This window comes from Oncorhynchus tshawytscha, linkage group LG01, assembly GCF_018296145.1.
Source record: "Oncorhynchus tshawytscha isolate Ot180627B linkage group LG01, Otsh_v2.0, whole genome shotgun sequence".
Lineage (NCBI taxonomy): Eukaryota > Metazoa > Chordata > Actinopteri > Salmoniformes > Salmonidae > Oncorhynchus > Oncorhynchus tshawytscha.
Window position 1 is genome coordinate 13839290 of NC_056429.1, and position 22947 is coordinate 13862236.

Genomic DNA, 22947 nt, shown 5'->3' on the forward strand with positions numbered 1-22947 from the left:
GTACCAGTCAAATGTTTGGACACACCTACTCATTCAAGGGTTTTCCTTTATTTTTACTATTTTCTACGTTGTACAATAATAGTGAAGACATCAAAACTATGAAATAACACATATGTAGTAACTGAAAAAGTGTTAAACAAATTTTATATTCTTCACTGTAGCCACCCTTTGCCGAGATGACAGCTTTGCGCACTCTTGGCATTCTCTCAACCAGCTTCACCTGGAATGCTTTTCCAACAGTCTTGAAGGAGTTCCCACATATGCTGAGCTCTTGTTGGCTGCTTTTCCTTCCCTCTGCGTTCCAACTCATCCCAAATCAGATGGGATGGTGTATCGCTGCAGAATGCTGTGGTAGACATGCTTGTTAAGTGTGCCTTGAATTCTAAATTAATCACTGATTGCGTCACCAGCAAAGCACCATCACACCACCTCATCCATGCTTCACAGTGGAAACCACACATGCAGAGATCATCCGTTCACCTATTCAGCATCTCACAAAGACACACCGGGTTGGAACCATAAATCTCACATTTGGACTCATCAGACCAAAGGACATGTTTCTAGTGGTCTAGTGTCCATTGCTCATGCTTCTTGGCCCAAGCAAGTATCTTCTTCTTATTGATGTCCTTTAGTAGTTGTTTATTTGCAGCAATTGGACCATGAAGGCCTGGTTCACGCAGTCTCCTCTGAACAGATGATGTTGAGATGTGTCTGTTAGTTGAACTCTGAAGCGTTTATTTGGGCTGCAATCTGAGGTTGAGTTAACTCTAAATAACTTATCCTCTGCAGCAGAGGTAACTCTGGGTCTTCCCTTCCTGTGGCTGTCCTCATGAGAGCCACTTACATCTTAGCGCTTGATGGTTTTTGAGACTGCACTTAAAGAAACTTTCAAAGTTCTTGAAATGTTCCGCATTGACTGTCCTTCATGTCTTAAAGTAATGATGGACTGTCGTTTCTCTTTGCTTATTTGAAAATGTTTAGTTACTACATGATTCCATATGTGTTATTTCATAGTTTTGATATCTTCACTGTTATTCTGCAATGTAGAAAATTGTAAAAATAAAGAAAAACCCTTGAATGAGTAGGTGTGTCCAAACTTTTGACTGGTACTTTATATGCAGAGATATTAAACATTTCCTGGCGGTGTTAAATTGTTTTTATTTTGTATCATACACACATACTGCATAATCAAATAATTAAATGAAATGATTGTGTGCAAGCTGTTTACTGTAATCATCTAATGCTATTGAATTTCAGGTGATGATTTTGCTTGTTTCTTTCTTTCATTTCCTTGGTTTCATTTTCATACATCCTGCACATCCTACATCCTGCATACATCCTGTTTGAATCCAAGATTGACAAACAATGGGTAAGTGTTTTTCATCCCTTTGTAGAATCTTAAATCACCTTCAGCTTTCTGTGTTAGTCCCCTCCTTATCACGCTCACACCTACTGAAAACATTTGCATTTTAGTCAATTAGCAGAAGCTCTTATCCAGAGCGACTTACAGGAGCGATTAGGGGTAAATGCCTTGTTCAAGGGCACATCGGCAGATTTAATCACCTAGTCATCTTGGGGATTCGACTGGCTCAACGCTCTTAACCACTAGGCTACCTGCCGCTACAGATCTTTTTATTATATTCGTTTTTTTTAATGGAATGGAACAATGGTGGAACAGAGCACATTCATATATGCAAACAAATGTAACTTCCTCTGGTCCTTGTCTCAAAGGGACCTCAATTTGAACTAAATCCAAACACTATGTTTCACATTCACCAGAGAATGTCTTTGTGCATAGCGGTCTATGCCAGAGTGCTCGCTTCTGATCGACACAAAAGAGATCCTGGCATTTCAGATGTTTGTGCGCTGAATGGCGTCTGCCATTGCCAGCTCATCATACTTCCTATTCAAACTGCTGAATGGAGAAGTCGTCTAAACTTTTAGGAGATCAGAAATGAATTTTTTCTCAAAGTACAGGCTGGCTGAGGTAGGAGACTTCAATAGAACGGAGGAATGTCCCCCTTTGTGATTTTCCACTTCATAGATAGCTCTGCCCCGAAATCATTCCCCAGCGAATGCTTAATCGAATATCTTCATCAAAAGCGTCTCTGCAAATTGGGACTGTCTTGCTGTATACCAATATATCACCAGGATCATCATGTCTAAAGAAATGATCAGTTAACTATGTTGTTGTTATTGCCATTGGAATGGGAAGCTTACATTTGGAAATGTCAGTTGTAACTTAGAATAAAAAAACTTGGGCTCTTAACAGTTTGCTACCAGAAGTTTTAAAAATAAATTGTTATTTTGCATGTGGTGCACACATTTTAAAAGACCTCACAATTTAATATTCTCTAATGTGAAGAAGGACCTCACAATTCGGCCGCCTCTGTAAAATAAAAAGCAAACACAGCAGTGTTATTTGAGGTAAAAAAAATAAAGTCCTTAAGATTCGCTTGAAATTCTGTTTATGAAAGAAGCTGCCATTTCGTGGGATGAAGAAAAAGGTGAAAAGAAAATGAGGGCTGCCGATGGTGACCTCCATGCACCCTCAATTTGTCACCGATCTGCAGGCTTTGTTGATTGAAATTTTTAATTTGGGTGTTCTTTAGACGCGTCATGAAAGGGCATTGTCGCCAAGAGATGAACTCCCTGGCTGCCGTGCGAGCGTCGAAGGCAGCCATTCAATGCCGCAAATGGAGGCTCTCCCGCCCTCTTCTATCCCCCATCTCACTCTTCTCTCTCTCTCACTCCTTTCTATCCCTCCCTCTTTTTGGCTGTGACGTGTTTTTTTTGGGAGGGTAAAAAATACTCATGAATATAGGGGTTATGAGACATGAAATGGCGGATTAATTGAATCTAGTGTGAGCCTTTGGTCTCCGCAGCTGGACCGGTGCTTTAGAGGAACACAAGGCTGCTCTAATTGTGGGGAAGCACAAAAAGTATCCTTCGAATTCCTTTGCCTTCCAATGAGAGCGGGAATGCCATTCAGCCACATAATGGCCCTATTAGCTGCTTAACTCACCGGTGCTACATGGGAAGATTTTCTCTGCTGAATGTTTTGGGTAGGGAGTCAGGGTAGAGAGAGAGAGTGTGCGTGCGTGCGTGTCCGTGCATGCCAAAATGAAGGAATCATTTTTACCTTATCTCCCTCATCATAGATCTTAAAACTGTTTGTCTCCCTACCCCCTCCTCAGCAACAGTACCATTCGAAAATCGATGTCCTGATCGATGATGCGTTTAAAGACATGATTTCCTCCATGGTCACAAAGGTATGTTACTGCACATCCTCCACAGACCCAATGACTACATCCTGCATAGTGTTGCAAAGCTACCAGTAATTTACCAAATTACTGGAATCTTCAGTCATTTTGGAGTATAAGCTGAAAATCTATGGCAATCTATCTTAACTGTTGGTAATTTAAACTTGAATAACATTATTATATTTGTTTTATATAGTATTAATTTATCATATTTGTGTCCATGAGTTTCTAGTAGATATGGTTCAATAGAAAATAGCCTAATTAATGAAAAAAATCTAATCAACAATTGCATTATTTTCAATTAACTCTTCAAAAATGTACTTTTTCACAAATGCCACCAGTTTGGCGTTAAAACATTAACAACAAATACATTGACATAGTAATATAAATAAAGGTTTGTACAGAAAAGAAGAGAAGAAAAAAAAATATATATATATATATATATATATAAGTATATTTCATGCTGAAACCCTCATATTAAACACCAATGGTATTCACTAAATTGCTGGTTTATATTTAGGTTAATAATCTCTTGCCCACACCGAGGGCAAGAGATTATTACAGACATCTGTGATTCTCTGAAGTATCTAAAAGGGCCACTAGATGTATTGTGATAGATTTCATAAAATCCTTGAAAGATACCAAAATAGATACCTGGTAGTTTACTGGTTTCCAGTAATATACCGTCCCTTTGCAACCCTATTCCTGCATATAGATACTGTATATTTCAGCCCTTCTCCACCTCAAATCCAATGCCGATTTTATTAACAAACACTTTCTTAGTTCTATTTTACTAAGGTGTGATATAACCCAGTTATATCACACCTGTTAATTGTTCTCATATTCTATGCAAAATATGATAGAATATGTTATAACCAAAAGAAGAGCGGAAAGCATACACAAAAAAATGTGAAGAGAAGTCAATCAGGCGGTACATTCATACCCCCCCCCCCTTCTTTTTACAAATGGCAACTAACATGTCTGATTTTCTTGTTTCCCCTGGCAGTTTGCTGGAGTTTTAGACGGTGTTCTCTCCAAACTCTCCAGATATGACGAAGGGACATTCTTTTCTTCTATCCTATCTTTCACGGTAAGCTTTTCTGTTCCACTCCAGAGAATGCGGACCCTTTGCGTTCAGTCCTTAGAAAAGCAACATGTCATTTGTTGTAACCGAATCTGCTCAGTTGAACTTTTTTTGTATCTTTCCTTTGCCTCAAAGGTGAAAGCAGCTGCCAAGTATGTGGATGTGCCTGTGAGTATTATTTCTCCTTCATTTCTAACAATGTCTTACTTGCTCATATGAACATGTTTGTTTGCACACACACATATTTCTGTCTCAAAAAGAAAAGCTTTCTGAGGAAAGCTGACATTGAGCAAATATCATATTTGTTAGATGTTTATCATCAGACTCTGATGTTAAATGTGGGTGAAATATTTTAACATTTTGCCTTGAAGCACCGTTGTGTCAGAGTATTTGAGGTTGTGATGGCGTGCAGGACTAATTATTGGCACCGTTGGCTAATGAAAAAGTTTTTTTGAGCGATTTGCCAAGGTGTCGGTCATGGGCGGTCACTACATGCCGCATCAACACTATTGAGCGACAGCACCATGGCAGGAAGCAGGAGCTCAATCAGCCGACAGAAAGATGGCATATACAGCGATGAGGAAGCCCTCTAATTACCCAAAGAGAGACGCAGTGACACATCCTGAATTACGGGGGGCCCAGGGGGCATCGCAGACCCCCTAAATGCAACAAAGTCAAACTTTGGGGGGGGTGACTTGAAATAATGCTGATTTAATATGCCATTTGTACTGAGTGGTAAATATTTTTTGTATGTGGCTGCACTTGTCATCCCGGGACAGTCTCGTATCTCAGCCCCTTTTCAGGTGTCCCAGCTTTTCTTACTACAAAAAAGCTAAAAGTGTAGACCCAATGACAATTACAGAATGTCATTACAGTTTTTAGTGTTTTGTAACAGATGTCTCTTTCCATTCATCCAAAGGCGCGAGTGCACAGTACACTGTTTGGGTGCTGAAATTATTCATTCATTTTAAAATGTCACGGTATAATTCGCACTCGGCAGGGCAGCCTAGTGGTTAGAGTGTTGGACTAGTAACCGAAAGGTTGCAAGTTCGAATCCCTGAGCTGACAAGGTACAAAATCTGTCGTTCTGCCCCTGAACAGGCAGTTAACCCACTGTTCCTAGGCCGTCATTGAAAATAAGAATTTGTTCTTAACTGACTTGCCTAGTAAAATAAAGGTAAAATTAAAATAAAACTCTGGACAGGCACATTCCGCTGACTCTCCATTGGTCAGGGATTGCAAGGCTAAGTCTCTGATTCACTAAATGTGAAAGCAGGGCCAGGGTGTCATTACTTGGTCGGTTAGGCCACTTCATTGTGACATACTCTTGTTCTTAAGCCATCAAAAGATTTGCCCTGGTGGTCTAGTGGTAAGGGTTCAGTCCACTCACCAGTAGGCAGCGCTCCATTTCTGGTTAGGGAGGCCTGTTTCGACCCACAAATCAAACTTTTAACCCAAAGCAAGAGGTGGTTTCACTCTATCGTAACCAAGCACACTCTGACACCCTTTTCAGCATCCATGAGTGGGACTGTTGATAAAGCCAGCCAAGCCTTTGTCCTTCTCTTCAAACCTCCCCCTCCCGCCTGTCCTTGACTCAGCGAATCCCACGTGTCCCATTGACACTGGTTCCCAGAGCTCTGAGCCTGCCAAATCTACTCTCCTCCTCCCTTCACCTGAAATTATAATGTAACCACCTTGCGCTTTTGTGTGGAGGGAACCGAAAGCTGTTAAGCCCCTCTTACAGGTGAGCTAAAGAGATGGGAGAGTGGAGGAGGGTTGTGTCGCTGGAGCATTTAGCAGAAAACTCTTTTGGGTCCTTGTCACGAAAGGTTAAGATCCCTCCCACACACACACACACACACACACACACACACACAACTAGCTGCACCTGGGGGAAACAGATCCGGGGCAGGAAACCAGACTGGCAGCAGTGTATAATTAGCAGCAATCCCTCTCTCTCTCGCTCTTCCTTTCTTTATCTCCACAGCTTTCAGCACTTATCCCCCTCAGGTTAACCAGTCATTGCTACGCCACCACCACTACGCCACCACCACTACACCACCACTACACCACCACTACACCACCACCACCACGCCACCACAACCACGCCACCACCACTACACCACCACTACACCACCACTACACCACCACCACCACCACCACCACCACTACTACACCACCACCACCACTATACCACCACCACTACTACACCACCACCACCACTATACCACCACCACTACACCACCACTACACCTACACCACCACCACCACTACACCACCACCACCACCACCACCACTACTACACCACCACCACTACTACACCACCACCACCACTATACCACCACCACTACACCACCACTACACCTACACACCACCACCACTACACCACCACTACCACACCACTACCACTACTACACCAACACCACCACCACTACACCAACACCACCACTACACCACCAACCCCACTACACCAACACCACTACACCACTACACCACCACCACTACTACACCACCACCACTACACCACCACCACCACTACACCACCACCACCACCACCACTACACCACCACCACCACCACCACCACTACACCACACACCACCACCTACACCACCACCACCACCACTACACCACCACCACCACCACCACCACTACACCAATACCACCACTACACCAATACCACCACTACACCACCAACCCCACTACACCAACACCACTACACCAACACCACTACACCACCACCACATTTCTACATTTTAGTCATTTAGCAGACGCTCTTATCCAGAGCGCCTTACAGTTATTGCATTCATCTTAAGATAGCAAGGTGAGACAACCACATATCACAGTCAAAGCAAGTACATTTTTCCTCAAAGTAGTTATCAGTAGAGTCAACTCCACCACCAACTCCACCACCACACACACCTTTTTTCCATCTGCCTCCTTTTGACATGATTTGATTTCACACTAGATTGTTGACAGTCTGGAATAGCCTCTGTGCGTGGTTGTGTGTCTAGCATGTTTGGCTACAAGTCAAGTACAGAACTGAGGCTCATTCTTTGAAAGAGGGCAGAGCGTGACAGAGGGCGGCCCGTGTGTATTCTGTTTTGGCCCCAATCTAGAGTGTAGTTATGTTGGAACCTGGTCCATGCCTCCATCTCTTTCTCTATCTCCTCCATGCCTCCATCTAAACTCAGAAAAAAAAGAAAAGTCCCTTTTTCAGGACCCTGTCTTTCAAAGATAAGTCGTAAAAATCCAAATAACTTCACAGATCTTCATTGTAAAGGTTTTAAACACTGTTTCCCATGCTTGTCCAATGAACCATAAGCAATTAATGAACATGCACCTGTGGAACGGTTGTTATGGGGCGGCAGGGTAGCCTAGTGGTTAGAGTGTTCAAACCCCCGAGCTGACAAGATACAAATCTGTCGTTCTGCCCATGAACAGGTAGTTAACCCACTGTTCCTAGGCCGTCATTGAAAATAAGAATTTGTTCTTAACTGACTTGCCTAGTTAAGTAAAGGTTAAAAAAAATGTAAACCTTTAAAAAAGACACTAAAAGCCTACAGACGGTAGGCAGAATAGGTCACAGTTATGTAAACTTAGGGCACTAAAGAGGCCTTTCTACTGAAAAACACCAAAGAAAGATACCCAGGGTCCCTGCTCATCTGTGTGAATGTGCCTTAGGCATGAGGACTGCAGATGTGGCCAGGGCAATAAATTGCAATGTCCATAGTGTGAGACGCCTTAGACAGCACTACAGGGAGACAGGATGGACAGCTGCATTGGCAGACCATGTGTAACAACACCTGCACAGAATCGGTACATCCGAACATCACACTTACGGGACAGGTACTGGATGGCAACATCAACTGCCCGAGTTACACCAGGAATGCACAATCCCTCCATCAGTGCTCAGACTGTCTGCAATAGGCTGAGAGAGGCTGGACTGAGGGCTTGTAGGCCTGTTGTAAGGCAGGTCCTCACTCTGGGGGGATTGATTCCCTTGTGACAACAGGGACAGTGATATATTGCAAATGATCCTGACATATACACACACACAAACACCCCCCGCCCTCCCACACACAGAGACACACACAAACACACCACCCCACACACACACACCACCCTACACGCACGCACACACACCACCGCACACCTGTCCAATCCATACTGTCACTCACTGCAGCTCAGGAAGTGGTGGATTAAACGTCTCCACCCACTGGATTTCAGTTTCCTGACAGGCCTGTCAATCATCAGACACAACCCCCCTGACCCTAACCCCACAGCTCACCCCCCTCCCCCTTACATCCCTGTAGCAGGGTCCCCCTTACTGTACTTTAACCCCATGACACTGAGGTGCAGGTCATCAAACGTTCATATGAATTATTGGGAACTGCATGTCACCTTCGATTGAATACATTCATGTCACTTTGTATTATATCATTTTATATTAAATGTCTTTATGAGAAACACATTTCTCCACTTTGTGTTGATAGCTTATTTTCTCCAGGCCTCCATCTCATTCTCCATGCCTCCATGCCTCCATCTCATTCTCCATCTCTTTCTGTGCCTCCCTGTCATACTGCTTTGTCACCTTGTCACTGAAGAAGAGAGAGAGGGGAAGAGGGTGGGGGAAAGAGAGTAATGGAGAGGGCTCTGCCTTGGAGGTGGGGGGGATTGATGCCCTTGTGACAACAGGGACAGTGATATATTGCCAATGATCCTGACATACATTCACAAACACACCACCCCACACACACACACACACACACACACACACACACACACACACACACACACACACACACCCCACACACACACACAAAACACACCACCCCACACACACACACACACACACAAATACACCACACCACACACACACAAACACACACACACACCTGTCCAATCCATACTGTCACTCACTGCAGCTCAGGAAGTGGTGGATTCAGTCTCCACCCACTGGATTACAGTTTCCTGACAGGCCTGTCAATCATCAGACACAACCCCCCTGACCCTAACCCCACAGCTCACCCCCCTCCCCCTTACATCCCTGTAGCAGGGTCCCCCTTACTGTACTTTAACCCCATGACACTGAGGTGCAGGTCATCAAACGTTCATATGAATTATTGGGAACTGCATGTCACCTTCGATTGAATACATTCATGTCACTTTGTATTATATCATTTTATATTAAATGTCTTTATGAGAAACACATTTCTACACTTTGTATTAATGTGTTATTTTATGCATTTAGGAACAGCATGGATAAAAAATATATATTTTTGCTGCATGATGTATAAAGAAGTTCTACCCATCATTCCAGGTTTATTTCGGTAGTATTTGTACAATAGAGGTAATATTTTGAGGGGAAATATGAGAGTCAGAGTTTATTTTGAACACATTTTAGAATGGCTGTTATGCTGCTAGGCAACTAACATTGAGCCATTCAGTCAAGCACAATGAGTTCAGTTATGTGGCAATGAGTGAACAACATCTTTCTTTGAAATATACAGGATATGATGCTTTCCTGGTTTGAAATGAGATGTGTTTGTGCATGTTTTGATTGATTGTCTCATAATATGTGATTATTTTACATTGGTTATGACTTATCAGCGTAGGGCCATGAAATTAATTAGAATGACCTCTTATGAAGTTCACACACATCCTGACTGTGACCTAGACAGTGGGTGACGACTACGCCAAGTTTGAAATTTGTTATTTTTAAAGTAATTACACGACAGTGAGTCAGGGTCACAACCACTTCTGACTCATCAGGGTCATTGCCATCATGTCAGAGTCACCTCCATTATGGCAGCGTCACCTCCGTTATGTCAATGCACCTGTTTACTTCTCCCAGCTCTAATGACTACCTCAACCTAAGGTAAGGGAGGCCACACACACACAAAGGCCTATCACCCCAGTGTGTCAGTTACCCACCTTCCTCTTCAGTTGCTATAATGACAGTTTGTAATCACAGTCCTCTCTTCCGTCTCTCTGGAAAAACATCAGGAGAAGGGGTTTTCCGCGTCAATTTTTTTAAATCAGCACATAGCTCTGTTTCCTTGTTTTCCACAGGGGAGTTGGCGTGCCGTGTTCAGAACTGTAGCAGGACATCGGGCCCTGGGGGCCATCTAAGGCCCTGTGAAATGGGTGTGAAAGATGTCAAAGCAATTACAATAGCATTACAGTGTAATCTCCCACTGAGACAGAGAGTGTGAATGGAAGAGGACTAACCCTCTTTTCTGCCTCTGGCCTCTCTCCTCTGGCGAAACGATTGCTTTGACATTGCCTAAATGTTTAGCTGTTAACAGCTCCACCACTTGTTATTCTGACAGTGATTGTGGTGTGCTTTTTGTGTTTTTATTTATTTATTATTTTTTACATGTCTCGAAGAGAAGGGGATTTGTTAGCATGCAACAGTTAAAATTCAGTGTCCATGTTTTCCATCGAAAATAAAACTTAAGTCAATGAATATGGACCTTCTCTGATGAATTGTTATGGACTAATACTGTCTTTCTCAACTGAACTTACCTATTACACTTCCCTGTGTTTAATCCTATCTCCCTCCTTGTGTTTTTCCATCTCTCCCCTTCTCCTCCCTCTCTCTCTGCTCTCAGAAGCCAGGGATGGACCTGGCTGATACCTATATCACGTTTGTGCGGCAGAACCAGGACATTCTGCGAGATCGCGTCAACGAGGAGATGTACATTGAGAAGCTGTTTGACGTGAGTGTGTCGACCTTTACGTGGACTCACACGTGCACCTTGTGTGTGTTCACTTTTTTCAGCAGCTTTTGTCATACAATCACATAGAATAGGTGGATATCTGTCACTCTTACAACACTATGATAAAATCTATAACTGATTAATTTGATTGAAAACAATAGGAATGGGAACCAGTGGACAATATCTCTGTGGGTTGTGATGCCAGTACAGTACAGATATAGTATCTTAATTTGATAACCCTGTTGCAGGAGAACTTGCCTGCAATGTAGGAAATGTTTAACTTGTAGTGTATTGGAAGTTTTGAAAAGGCTTCTGAAGATTGTAGGATCCACAATGAAATGTCAGACTTGATTTTCCCTTACCAAAATTCTTATCAACCCCTACAAAAATGGCCATTAATTATAATCCACATGATAACTTTCATGTCCTGTTGCTGCAGAATTATTTTCCTGCTGTAGCAAACTGGCTCAAAATAAGATCCTACGTCTGTATATGAAGGTGTTGCATGAAGATCACAGCATGAAGAAGAAAAAAGACCCACCCAATGTATCTCTGTATTTCTCCTATTCTGAGATGAATCATTGTGAGGTCAAACAGTATATCTGTGAGAGGTCACAATGATCTCAGCCTCCTCCCAATAAGGCCACCCTGGAGTTTCAGAGATTCAATCAATACCGAAATGTGCAAGTGAACACACTCTCTATCATTCTCCCTCTCTCAATTCAATTCAAGGTGCTTTATTGGCATGGGAAACATATGTTACCATTGCCAAAGCAAGGGAAGTAGATAATATACAAAAATGAAATAAACAATAAAAATGAACAGTAAACATTACACTCACAGAAGTTCCAAAAGAATAAAGACATTTCAAATGTCATATTATGTGTGTGTGTGTGTGTGTGTATATATACAGTGGGGCAGAAAAGTATTTAGTCAGCCACCAATTGTGCAAGTTCTCCCACTTAAAAAGATGAGAGGCCTGTAATTTTCATCATAGGTACACTTCAACTAGAAAATCACATTGTAGGATTTTTAATGAATTTATTTGCAAATTATGGTGGAAAATAAGTATTTGTTCAATAACAAAAGTTTATCTCAATACTTTGTTATATACCCTTTGTTGGCAATGACAGAGGTCAAACTTTTTCTGTAAGTCTTCACAAGGTTTTAACACACTGTTACTGGTATTTTGGCCCATTCCTCCATGCAGATCTCCTCTAGAGTAGTGATGTTTTGGGGCTGTTGCTGGGCAACACGGACTTTCAACTCCCTCCAAAGATTTTCTATGGGGTTGAGATCTGGAGACTGGCTAGGCCACTCCAGGACCTTGAAATACTTCTTACGAAGCCACTCCTTCGTTGCCCGGGCGGTGTGTTTGGGATCATTGTCATGCTGAAAGACCCAGCCACGTTTCATCTTCAATGCCCTTGCTGATGGAAGGAGGTTTTCACTCAAAATCTCACGATACATGGCCCCATTCATTCTTTCCTTTACACAGATCCGTCGTCCTGGTCCCTTTGCAGAAAAAAAGCCCCAAAGCATGATGTTTCCACCCCCATGCTTCACAGTAGGTATGGTGTTCTTTGGATGCAACTCAGCATTCTTTGTCCTCCAAACACAACGAGTTGAGTTTTTACCAAAAAGTTATATTTTGGTTTCATCTGACCATATGACATTCTCCTAAACTTCTTCTGGATCATCCAAATGCTCTCTAGCAAACTTCAGACGGGCCTGGACATGTACTGGCTTAAGCAGGGGGACACGTCTGGCACTGCAGGATTTGAGTCCCTGGCGGCGTAGTGTGTTACTGATGGTAGGCTTTGTTACTTTGGTTCCAGCTCTCTGCAGGTCATTCACTAGGTTCCCCCGTGTGGTTCTGGGATTTTTGCTCACCGTTCTTGTGATCATTTTGACCCCACGGGGTGAGATCTTGCGTGGAGCCCCAGATCGAGGGAGATTATCAGTGGTCTTGTACGTCTTCCATTTCCTAATAATTGCTCCCACAGTTGATTTCTTCAAACCAAGCTGCTTACCTATTGCATATTCAGTCTTCCCAGCCTGGTGCAGGTCTACAATTTTGTTTCTGGTGTCCTTTGACAGCTCTTTGGTCTTGGCCATAGTGGAGTTTGGAGTGTGACTGTTTGAGGTTGTGGACAGGTGTCTTTTATACTGATAACAAGTTCAAAAAGGTGCCATTAATACAGGTAACGAGTGGAGGACAGAGGAGCCTCTTAAAGAAGAAGTTACAGGTCTGTGAGAGCCAGAAATCTTACTTTTTTGTAGGTGACCAAATACTTATTTTCCACCATAATTTGCAAATAAATTCATTAAAAATCCTACAATGTGATTTTCTGGATTTTTTTTCTCATTTTGTCTGTCATAGTTGATTGAAGTGTACCTATGATGAAAATTACAGGCCTCTCATCTTTTTAAGTGGGAGAACTTGCCCAATTGGTGGCTGACTAAATATTTTTTTGCCCCACTGTATATACACAAAGTGTTGTAACAATGTGCAAATGGTTAGTACAAAAGGGAAAATAATTCAACATAAATATGGGTTGTATTTACAATGGTGTTTGTTCTTCACTGGTTGCCCTTTTCTTGTGGCAACAGGCCACAAATCTTGCTGCTGTGATGGCACACTGGTATTTCACCCAGTGGTTTGTTTTTTAAATCTTTGTGGATCTGTGTAATCTGAGGGAAATATGTGTCTCTAATATGGTCATACATTTGGCAGAAGATTAGAAAGCAGCTCAGTTTCCACCTCATTTTGTGGGCAGTGTGCACATAGCCTGTCTTCTCTTGAGAGCAAGGTCTGCCTACAGCGGCCTTTCTCAATAGCAAGGCTGTGCTCAATGAGTCTGTACATAGTCAAGGCTTTCCTTACGTTTGTGTCAGTCACAGTGGTCAGGTATTCGGGCCAAATAGCATTCTAGTTTTCTCTGTTTTTTTTGTTAATTACTTGACACATTGGAAAGAATTATCTTTTTGTTTTCTCATGATTTGGTTGGGTGTAATTGTGTTTCTGTCTTGGGGCTCTGTGTGGTCTGTTTGTGAACAGAGCCCCAGGACCAGCTTGCTTAGGGTGTTCTTCTCCAGGTTCATCTCTCTGTAGGTGATGGCTTTGTTATATAAGGTTTGGGAATCGCTTCCTTTTAGGTGGTTGTAGAATTTAGCAGCTCTCTTCTGGATTTTGATAATTAGCGGGTATCGGCCTAATTCTGCTTTGCAGGCATTATTTGGTGTTTTACGTTGTACAAGGAGGACATTTTTGCAGAATTCTGCATGCAGAGTCTCAATTTGGGGTTTGTCCCATTTTGTTAATTCTTGTTTGGTGAGCGGACCCCAGACCTCACAACCATAAAGGGCATTGGGTTCTATAACTGATTTAAGTATTTTTATGTCAAATTGGTATGTCAAATTGTATGTTCCTTTTGATGGCATAGAAGGCCCTTCTTGCCTTGTCTCTCAGAACAGTCACAGCTTTGTGGCAGTTACCTGTGGCGCTGATGTTTAGGCCAAGGTATGTATAGTTTTTGGTGTGCTCTAGGGCAAAGTTGTCTAGATGGAATTTGTATTTCTGGGCCTGGCGACTGGACCTTTTTTGGAACACCATTATTTTGTCTTGCTGAGATTTACTTTCAGGGCCCAGGTCTGGCAGAATCTGTGCAGAAGATCTAGGTGCTGCTGTAGGTCCTGCTTGGTTGGTGACAGAAGCACCATATCATCAGCAAACAGTAGATATTTGACTTCAGATTCTAGTAGGGTGAGGCCGGGTTCTGCAGACTGTTCTAGTGCCCTCGCCTATTGTTGATATTTATGTTGAAGAGGGTGGGGCTTAAACTTCTTACGGCTGAAATCCCGTTAACGGGATCGATTTGACAACAGCCAGTGAAAGTGCAGGGCACCAAATTCAAACAACAGAAATCTCATAATTAAAATTCCTCAAACATACAAGTATTTTACACAATTTTAAAGATAAACTTGTTGTTAATCCCACCACAGTGTCCGATTTCAAAAAGGCTTTACGACAAAAGCATACCATGCGATGATGTTAGGTCAGCACCTAGTCACAGAAAAACACAGCTATTTTTCCAGCCAAAGATAGGAGTCACAAAAAGCAGAAATAGAGATAAAATGAATCACTAACTTTTGATGATCTTCATCAGATGACACTCATAGGACTTCATGTTACACAATTCATTTATGTTTTGTTCGATAAAGTTCATATTTATATCCCAAATTCTCAGTTTACTTTGGCGCGTTATGTTCAGTAATGTTTCGCTTCCAAAACATCCGGTGATATTGCAGAGAGACATCAATTTACAGAAATACTCATCATAAATGTTGATGGAAATACAAGTGTTATACATGGAATTAAATATATACTTCTCCTTAATGCAACCGCTGTGTCAGATTTTAAAAAATCTTTAAGGAAAAAGCACACCATGCAATAATCTGAGTACAGCGCTCAGAGAAACAAGCCATACAGATACCCGCCATGTTGTGGAGTCAACAGAAGTCAGAAATAGCGTTGTAAATATTAACTTACCTTTGATGATCTTCATCAGAATGCACTCCCAGGAATCCCAGTTCCACAATAAATGTTTGTTTGGTTCGATAAAGTCTGTCTATGTCCAAATACCTCATTTTTGTTCGCGCTTTTAATTCACAAATCCAAATTCACAAGGCGCAGGCACTTAGTTCAGACAACAGTTCCATTACAGTTCGTAGAAACATGTCAAACGATGTATAGAATCAATCAACCAACCCACGGTAGTGATTGTGTTCAAATTTGTCTCTGCTTTTGTGGATTGGAGTGATCAGTCCTTAATTCCAAATATTGGGGAAGATGGCAGAGCTAAGGATGATGTTAAAGAGTTTAAGTATACCCAATTGGAATTTGTTGTCTGTATATTTTATCATTTCATTGAGGACACCATCAACACCACAGGCCTTTTTGGGTTTGAGGGTTTTTATTTTGTCCTGTAGTTCATTCAAGGTAATTGGATAATCAGATGGGTTCTGGTAGTCTTTAATAGTTGATTCTAATATTTGTATTCGATCATGTATATGTTTTTGCTGTGTGTGCTTTGTTATAGAGCCAAAAAGATTGGAGAAGTGGTTTACCCATACATCTCCATTTTGGATAGATAATTCTTAGTGTTTTCCAATTTTCCCAGAAGTGGTTAGTCTATTGATGCTTCAATTACATTGAGCTGATTTTTGACATGCTGGTCCTTATTTTTCTGTAGTGTATTTCTTTATTGTGTTAGTGATTCGCCATATTCGGGTTTTCTGGGTCTCTGTTTTTGGTTGGACAGGTTTCTCAATTTCTTTCTTAGGTTTTTGCATTCTTCATCAAACCATTTGTCGTCATTGTTTATTTTCTTCAGTTTTCTGTTTGAAATGTTTAGATTTGATAGGGAAGCTGAGAGGTCAAATATACTGTTTAGATTTTCTACTGCCAATTTTACACCTTTGCTATTACAGTGGAACGTTTTGTCCAGGAAGTTGTCTAAAAGGGATTGAATTTGTTGTTGTCTAATTGTTTTTTGGTAGGTTTCCAAACTACGTTCCTTCCATCTATAGCATTTCTTAATATTATTCAGTTCCTTTTGCTTTGATGCCACACAATTGATCATAGCTCTGTTCAAGTAAACTGTGTTTTGCTGTTGTGGTCTGATAGGGGTGTCAGTGGGCTGACTGTGAATGTTCTAAGAGACTCTGGGTTGAGGTCAGTGATAAAGTAGTCTACAGTACTACTCCCAAGGGATGAGCTATAGGTGTACCTACCGTAGGACTACCCTTGAAGCCTACCATTGACTATGTACATACCCAGCGTTTGACAGAGCTGCAGGAGTTGTGACCTGTTTTTGTTGGATATGTTGTCATAGTTGTGCCTAGTGGGGCATATGGGGGAGGGAAAACCTCCAGGCAGGTGTTTGTCCCCCTGTGTGCTGAGAGTGTCAGGTTCTTGTCCGGTTCTGGCATTTAGGTCGCCACAGACTAGTACATGTCCCTGAGCCTGTAAATGATTAATTCCCCAATCCAGAATGGAGACGCTGTCTTCATTATAGTATGGGGATTCTAGTGGGGGGATATAGGCAGCACACAGGAGGACATTTCTCTCTTTTAAGACTATTACCTTTTGAATTTCGAGCCAAATGTAACATGTTCCTGTTTTGATTAATTTAATAGAGTGAGTTAGGTCTGCTCTATAACAAACTAGCATAACCCCTGAGTCCCTTCCCTGTTTCACACCTGGTAGTTTGGTGGATGGGACTACCAGCTCACTGTAACCCAGAGGGCAACCAGTGGGTCCGTCTCCTCCATGTTTCTTGTTGGATGACAATGTCTGTATTTCTGGTACCTTCTCTTTAGGCCATAGGCAGATGACCTCAGGCCTTAGATATTCCAGGATGAGATAGTGAAGGCTTTGTGTTCCATAGAGTGTCCAATGTTGTTGGTCCTGTGGTTTGGCCTCAGGCCAGTAAGTGTAAGCAGAGCCTGCTGAGCATCTGGTACATTCCATTGGCTTGGGCTAGTGTAAGAGTGGGGGTTGGGCCTGTTTGCCCGCTCACGGCCTGGGCCCATGTGTGACTACCATGTTGAGGCCCTCTTTGCGGGAGTGGAGGGGCATGGGGTGGGCAGGAGGGGCATAGATCTGATCTGAGGGGGCCTAAATGGGGTGTGGGCATGGTTGACTTTGGGGGTTGTCGATTGGTTGGGGTGGGGGTGTAGATGTGGCTGGTGGTGTTGTGGTCTGGATGTAGGTCATCTCGGCGTGGGTCCTCTATGTATAGGTCCCGGGGTCCCGCAGGTCTGGGAGTGTGTCTTGCTGGTCTGGGCGGGTGTCTATTAATCTGTAGCTCCTGTGTGAAGTGTTGGGACTGCGTTTGAGAGCGTTGTCCTTTAGGGTCCGGGCGAAGGTGGGCACTGCTGCCTTGTATAGGTGGACCTGGTTGTAAAGGCTATTCAATTCCAGGGTGGAGTGGTGGGCCAGGAAAACATTTGGTTTTGAGGCACAGTCACGGGAAATACTTGCGCTTACCCATTGCATGGTAGCAGGGTGGAAGTCTTTTCGTGATATCAGGGTGGAGATAACCACTTGTGCGTTGGGGAAAGTAGAATAACTTTTTCAATCACTCATTTGAGTGCTGTGGCCACCCTATCCTGCTGTGCTCTCAGGTCGTTTGTGCCTGTGTGTGTTGTTATGTGGCTGGGTGACCCTAGTTGGTCCTGTTTTTTTTTCTTGTATATATATTTCCCGTTTGAGTCTATAAGGAGTACAATCTGTGTCTTGTGTATGTCCTCAGTGGGTGTGGGGGGGTTGTCAGAAGGGCTATCAGGGTGGCTTAGAGGGGTTGGGATCCCCTGGGTTTGGGCTTCATTTGTCTGTCCCGCTGTGATGTCGACGCTACGGTCAGGGCCTGGGGTGGACTGCTGTGGTGTCGAGACTTGTCGGGAGCTGAGGTGAGCTGTTCTGCTGGCTTCTCTGCTGGGGTGGCCACCTCTCTAATGGGTTGTTCTCTGTCACCAGCCATCCCCCTCACCCTCTCCTCCAGCAGTCTGATTCTCTCCTCTAGTGCTCTGTTCTTCTCCTGCTCTTTCTCCTGTAGATGTTGTCTCACTACAGTCCAGAATGCAGATGTGTCTTTCTCCACTTCCAGCTCTCCAGGTCTAGTTAAGGGGGTGTTGTTGTGCTGGACTGTTGTCTGGGTCTGTGCTGACTGGGGTGTAATCACCTGCTGTTCCAGCTCCACCTGCCTTACCTCCAGCTGGGTGAATTTATCCATTATTTCAATGAGGTTGTAGTATTCTGTGCTGGGAGGTTGACTTTCCGCTTGGGGTTGCTCGTCTGTGAGTTTATGTAATGAAGAGGTCTGGTCTGACCTGCTTGGGGAGGGGGTATCTTTCTCAAGGAAGAGCTTCTCCTGCTGAGCTATTTCTTTGATTAGGTGAAAGTGCAGCTGAAACTGTTTGCGGTGGCCCTGTACCAATACTGTTGTAGACTTCTAGAGATTTATATTAGCTGACTCAGAGTCCTCGTTGTCTAGTATTCTGAGTGTCCACCCATCGGTAACACCCCCCCTTACCAGAGGGGTAGTGTGTTAATATAGCACTGTGCCATGCCTGGAGATGGTTTGTGTGGAAGATGAGGTTGCTGATGTTCCCATTTTTATAATAATCAGCAAAATGTGTCTCTTGATTTTCCATAAGGAGCTTCATTTTGTACTCTTTTTGTGTCTTATTATTCTTTACATACAGAGGGTACTGTATTTTAATTACCTCTGAACAGCGGGAGGGTGCTTCTAAGGCCTCTCCATTTGGCTGGGGCTCTCCTGCCATTGTTGGGATTAAGGGCTTTGACACCTCTCACTTGACACATCAGTGCTAATTGAAGTTGTATCAAGCTTGGTAGCTTTAATTTAGCATTCAGTCCTTATAAATAAAAACAATATATCATTGTAAAGTATTTTTCTTCTTGGCTTTTGGAAATAAAATATAGCTTCAAACTAAACATTACTCACTCAGTTCCAGGTTGGATGGTGTTTTTTTCGGGTCTCTGTTTGTTTGCCAGAGCATTTGCTATATAGCTTGGGAATAATAATCTTTGGTAGTTGTAAGCCTTCTAGGTAATTCCGTCCAAAATCAGGTTGTAGGTTTTGATTTTTAATTTGGAGTGAAGGTTATGTTGTGCAGGGTTGTATCCTGTATATGTTCTTGCTGAAAAATCCAAGTTTACCTAACTCTAAATCTATCTTTTTTAAAGAACATGCTGAAAAATATAGGAGCTCATCTGCTCGTGACCACTCTCTCTATTTCCCTCTCTTTCTCTCGCTCTCTCTCTCTCTTTCTTTTTCCCTCTTTTTCCTTTCACTCATAGATTTATACGTATGTTGAAGAGTGTGGCGCTCAAACTGCATCCCTGTCTTACCCCATGGCCCTCAGGAAAGAAATCTGTGTTTTTTGACCATTTTAACTACACACCTCTCTCGCTCTCGCTCTCTCTCTCGCTCTCTCTCTCTCATACACTACCGGTCACCTAGAAATGTCCTTGTTTTTTTTAAATAATACTTTTTTAACCATTAAAATAACATCAAATGGATCAGAAATACAGTGTAGACCTCGTTAATGTTGTAAATTACTATTGTAACTGGAAACTGCAATTTTTTAAATGTAATATCTACATAGGCGTACAGAGGCCCATTATCAGCAACCATCACGCCTGTGTTCGAATGGCGCCATGTTAGCTAATCCAAGTTTATCATTTTAAAAGGCTAATTGATCATAAGAAAACCCTTTTGTTGTTCTGATTTAAAGAAGCAATAAAACTGTCCTTATTTAGACTAGTTGAGCATCATCATTTGTGGGTTCCATTATAGGCTCAAAATGGCCAGAAACAAACACCTTTCTTCTGAAACTCGTCAGTCTACCCTTTTTCTGAGAAATGAAGGCTATTCCTTGTGCGAAATTGCCAAGAAACTGAACATCTGGTACAACACTGTGTACTACTCCCTTCACAGAAAGGCACAAACTGGCTCTGACCAGAATAGAAAGAGGGGTGGGAGGCTACAGTGCACAACTGAGCAAGAGGACAAGCACATTCGAGTGTCTAGTTCGAGAAACAGACGCCTCACAAGTCCTCAACTGGCAGCTTCATTAAATAGTACCCGCAAAACACCAGTCTCAACAGCGAAGAGGAGACACTTCACTGTTGGGAAGATGCTGGCCTTCTAGGCAGAGTTCCTCTGTCCAGTGTCTGTGTTCTTTTGCCCATCTTAATCTTATTTTTATTGTCCAGTCCGATATATGGCTTTTTCTTTGCAACTCTGCCTAGAAGGCCATAATCCCGGAGTCGCCTCTTCACTGTTGACGTTGAGACTGCGCATCTGTTGGCCCAAGTAAGTCTCTTCTTATTGGTGTCCTTAAGTAGTGGTATCTTTGCAGCAATTCGACCAAGGCCTGTTTCACGCAGTTGTCTTTTACTTGAAATCTGTGAAGCATTTATTTGTGCTGCAATCGGAGGCTGGTAACTCTAATGAACTTATCCTCTGCAGCTTAGGTAACTCTGGGTTTTCCTTTCCTGTGGCTGTCCTCATGAGAGCTAGTTTCATCATAGCGCTTGATGATTTTTGTGACTGCATTTGAAGAAACTTTCAAAGTTCTTGAAATGTTCTGCATCGACTGGCCTGCATGTCTTAAAGTAATGACTGTTCTTGACATAATATGGACTTGGTCTTTTACCAAATAGGGCTATCTTCTGTATACCAACCCTACCTTGTCACAACACAACTGATTGGCTCAAATGCAAGAAAGACATTCCACAAATTAACTTTTAACAAGGCACACCTGTTAATTGAAATGCATTTCAGGTGACAATCTCATGAAGCTGGTTGAGAGAATGCCAAGAGTGTGCAAAGCTGTCATCAAGGCAAAGGGTGGTTACTTTGAAGAATCTCAAACTTGAAATATATTTTTATTTGTTTAATGCTTTTTTGTTTACTGCATGATTCCATGTGTGTTATTTCATAGTTTTGATGTCTTCACTATTATTCTACAATGTAGAAAATGGTACAAATAAATAAAAACCCTGGAGTGAGTAGGTGTGTGCGAACTTTTGACTGGTACTGTATGTAAATGTTATATTTCATTTTTTATTAATTAGCATACATTTCTAAAAATATATAGATATATATACATTCAAAATTAGGCTGTAATGAAAGAATGTGGAAAATGTCAAGGGGTCTGAATAATTTCCAAAAGCACTGTATGTCAATGAATTGGCGAGATTACTAAAACAGTCTACAGCACCCGTCCTCACCCTACTGGACTCTGAAATCAAATGTCTACTGTTTGCAGATGATCTGATGCTTCTGTCCCTAACCAAGGAGGGCCTACAGCAGCACCTAGATCTTCTGCACAGATTCTGTCAGACTTGGGCCCTGACAGTGAATCTTAGTAAGACAAAAAATAATGGTGTTCCAAAAAAGGTCCAGTAGCCAATACAACAAATTATTTCCTGACACTGTTGCCCTAGAGTACAAGAACAATTATATCTACCTCTGCCTTAACATCAACACCTCAAGTAACTTCCTGTGAACGATCTAAGAGACAAGGCAAGAAGGGCCTTCTATAAAACTTCCCAATTAGGATTTTGCTAAAAATTCATAAAATCAGACAAACACCTAATTCAGACTGCATGCAGAATTCTGCAAAAATACACTTTGTGTACAACGCAAAACCCCAAACAATGCATGCAGAGCAGAATTAGGTCTGTACACACTAGTTATCAAAATCCAGAAAAGAGTTCTTAAATTCTACAATCAGAGACAACTAATGACACCTGCCTCTGATTGAGAACCATACTAGGCCGAAACATAGAAATCCCCAAATCATAGAAAAACAAACATAGACTGACCATACTAAATAATGACAAAACAAAGGAAATAAAGGTCAGAACGTGACCCCCCCCCAAAGGTGCGGAAAACCTTAACCTATAGGGGAGGGTCTGGGTGGGCGTCTGTCCGCGGTGGCGGCTCTGGCTCGGGACGCGGACCCCACTTCACCATTGTCTTAGTCCGCCTTATTGTCCGCCTCCGTGTCTTTCTAACCATGGCAACCCTTCTCAATGACCCCACTGGACAGAGGGGCAGCTCGGGACAGAGGGCTTGGCAGCTCGGGACAGAGGGCTTGGCAGCTTGGGACAGAGGGCTCGGCAGCTTGGGACAGAGGGCTCGGCAGCTCGGGACAGAGGGCTCGGCAGCTCGGGACAGAGGGCTCGGCAGCTCGGGACAGAGGGCTCGGCAGCTCGGGACAGAGGGCTCGGCAGCTCGGGACAGAGGGCTCGGCAGCTCGGGACAGAGGGCTCGG

The 22947-nt window shown here is 42.7% G+C and overlaps 1 protein-coding gene across 8 annotated transcripts in view; it reads left to right on the forward strand.

The window, feature by feature from the left end:
- cadps2 (Ca++-dependent secretion activator 2) overlaps positions 1-22947 on the forward strand; it is a 274943-nt gene that overhangs the window by 207426 nt on the left and 44570 nt on the right. For all 8 annotated transcript variants that reach the window (XM_024382391.2, XM_024382574.2, XM_024382104.2 and 5 more), the window contains 5 exons: positions 1355-1369; positions 3198-3272; positions 4270-4353; positions 4483-4515; positions 10963-11070. In XM_024382391.2, the coding sequence (XP_024238159.1) occupies positions 1355-1369; positions 3198-3272; positions 4270-4353; positions 4483-4515; positions 10963-11070 (315 nt within the window). The remainder of the gene's footprint in view (positions 1-1354; positions 1370-3197; positions 3273-4269; positions 4354-4482; positions 4516-10962; positions 11071-22947) is intronic.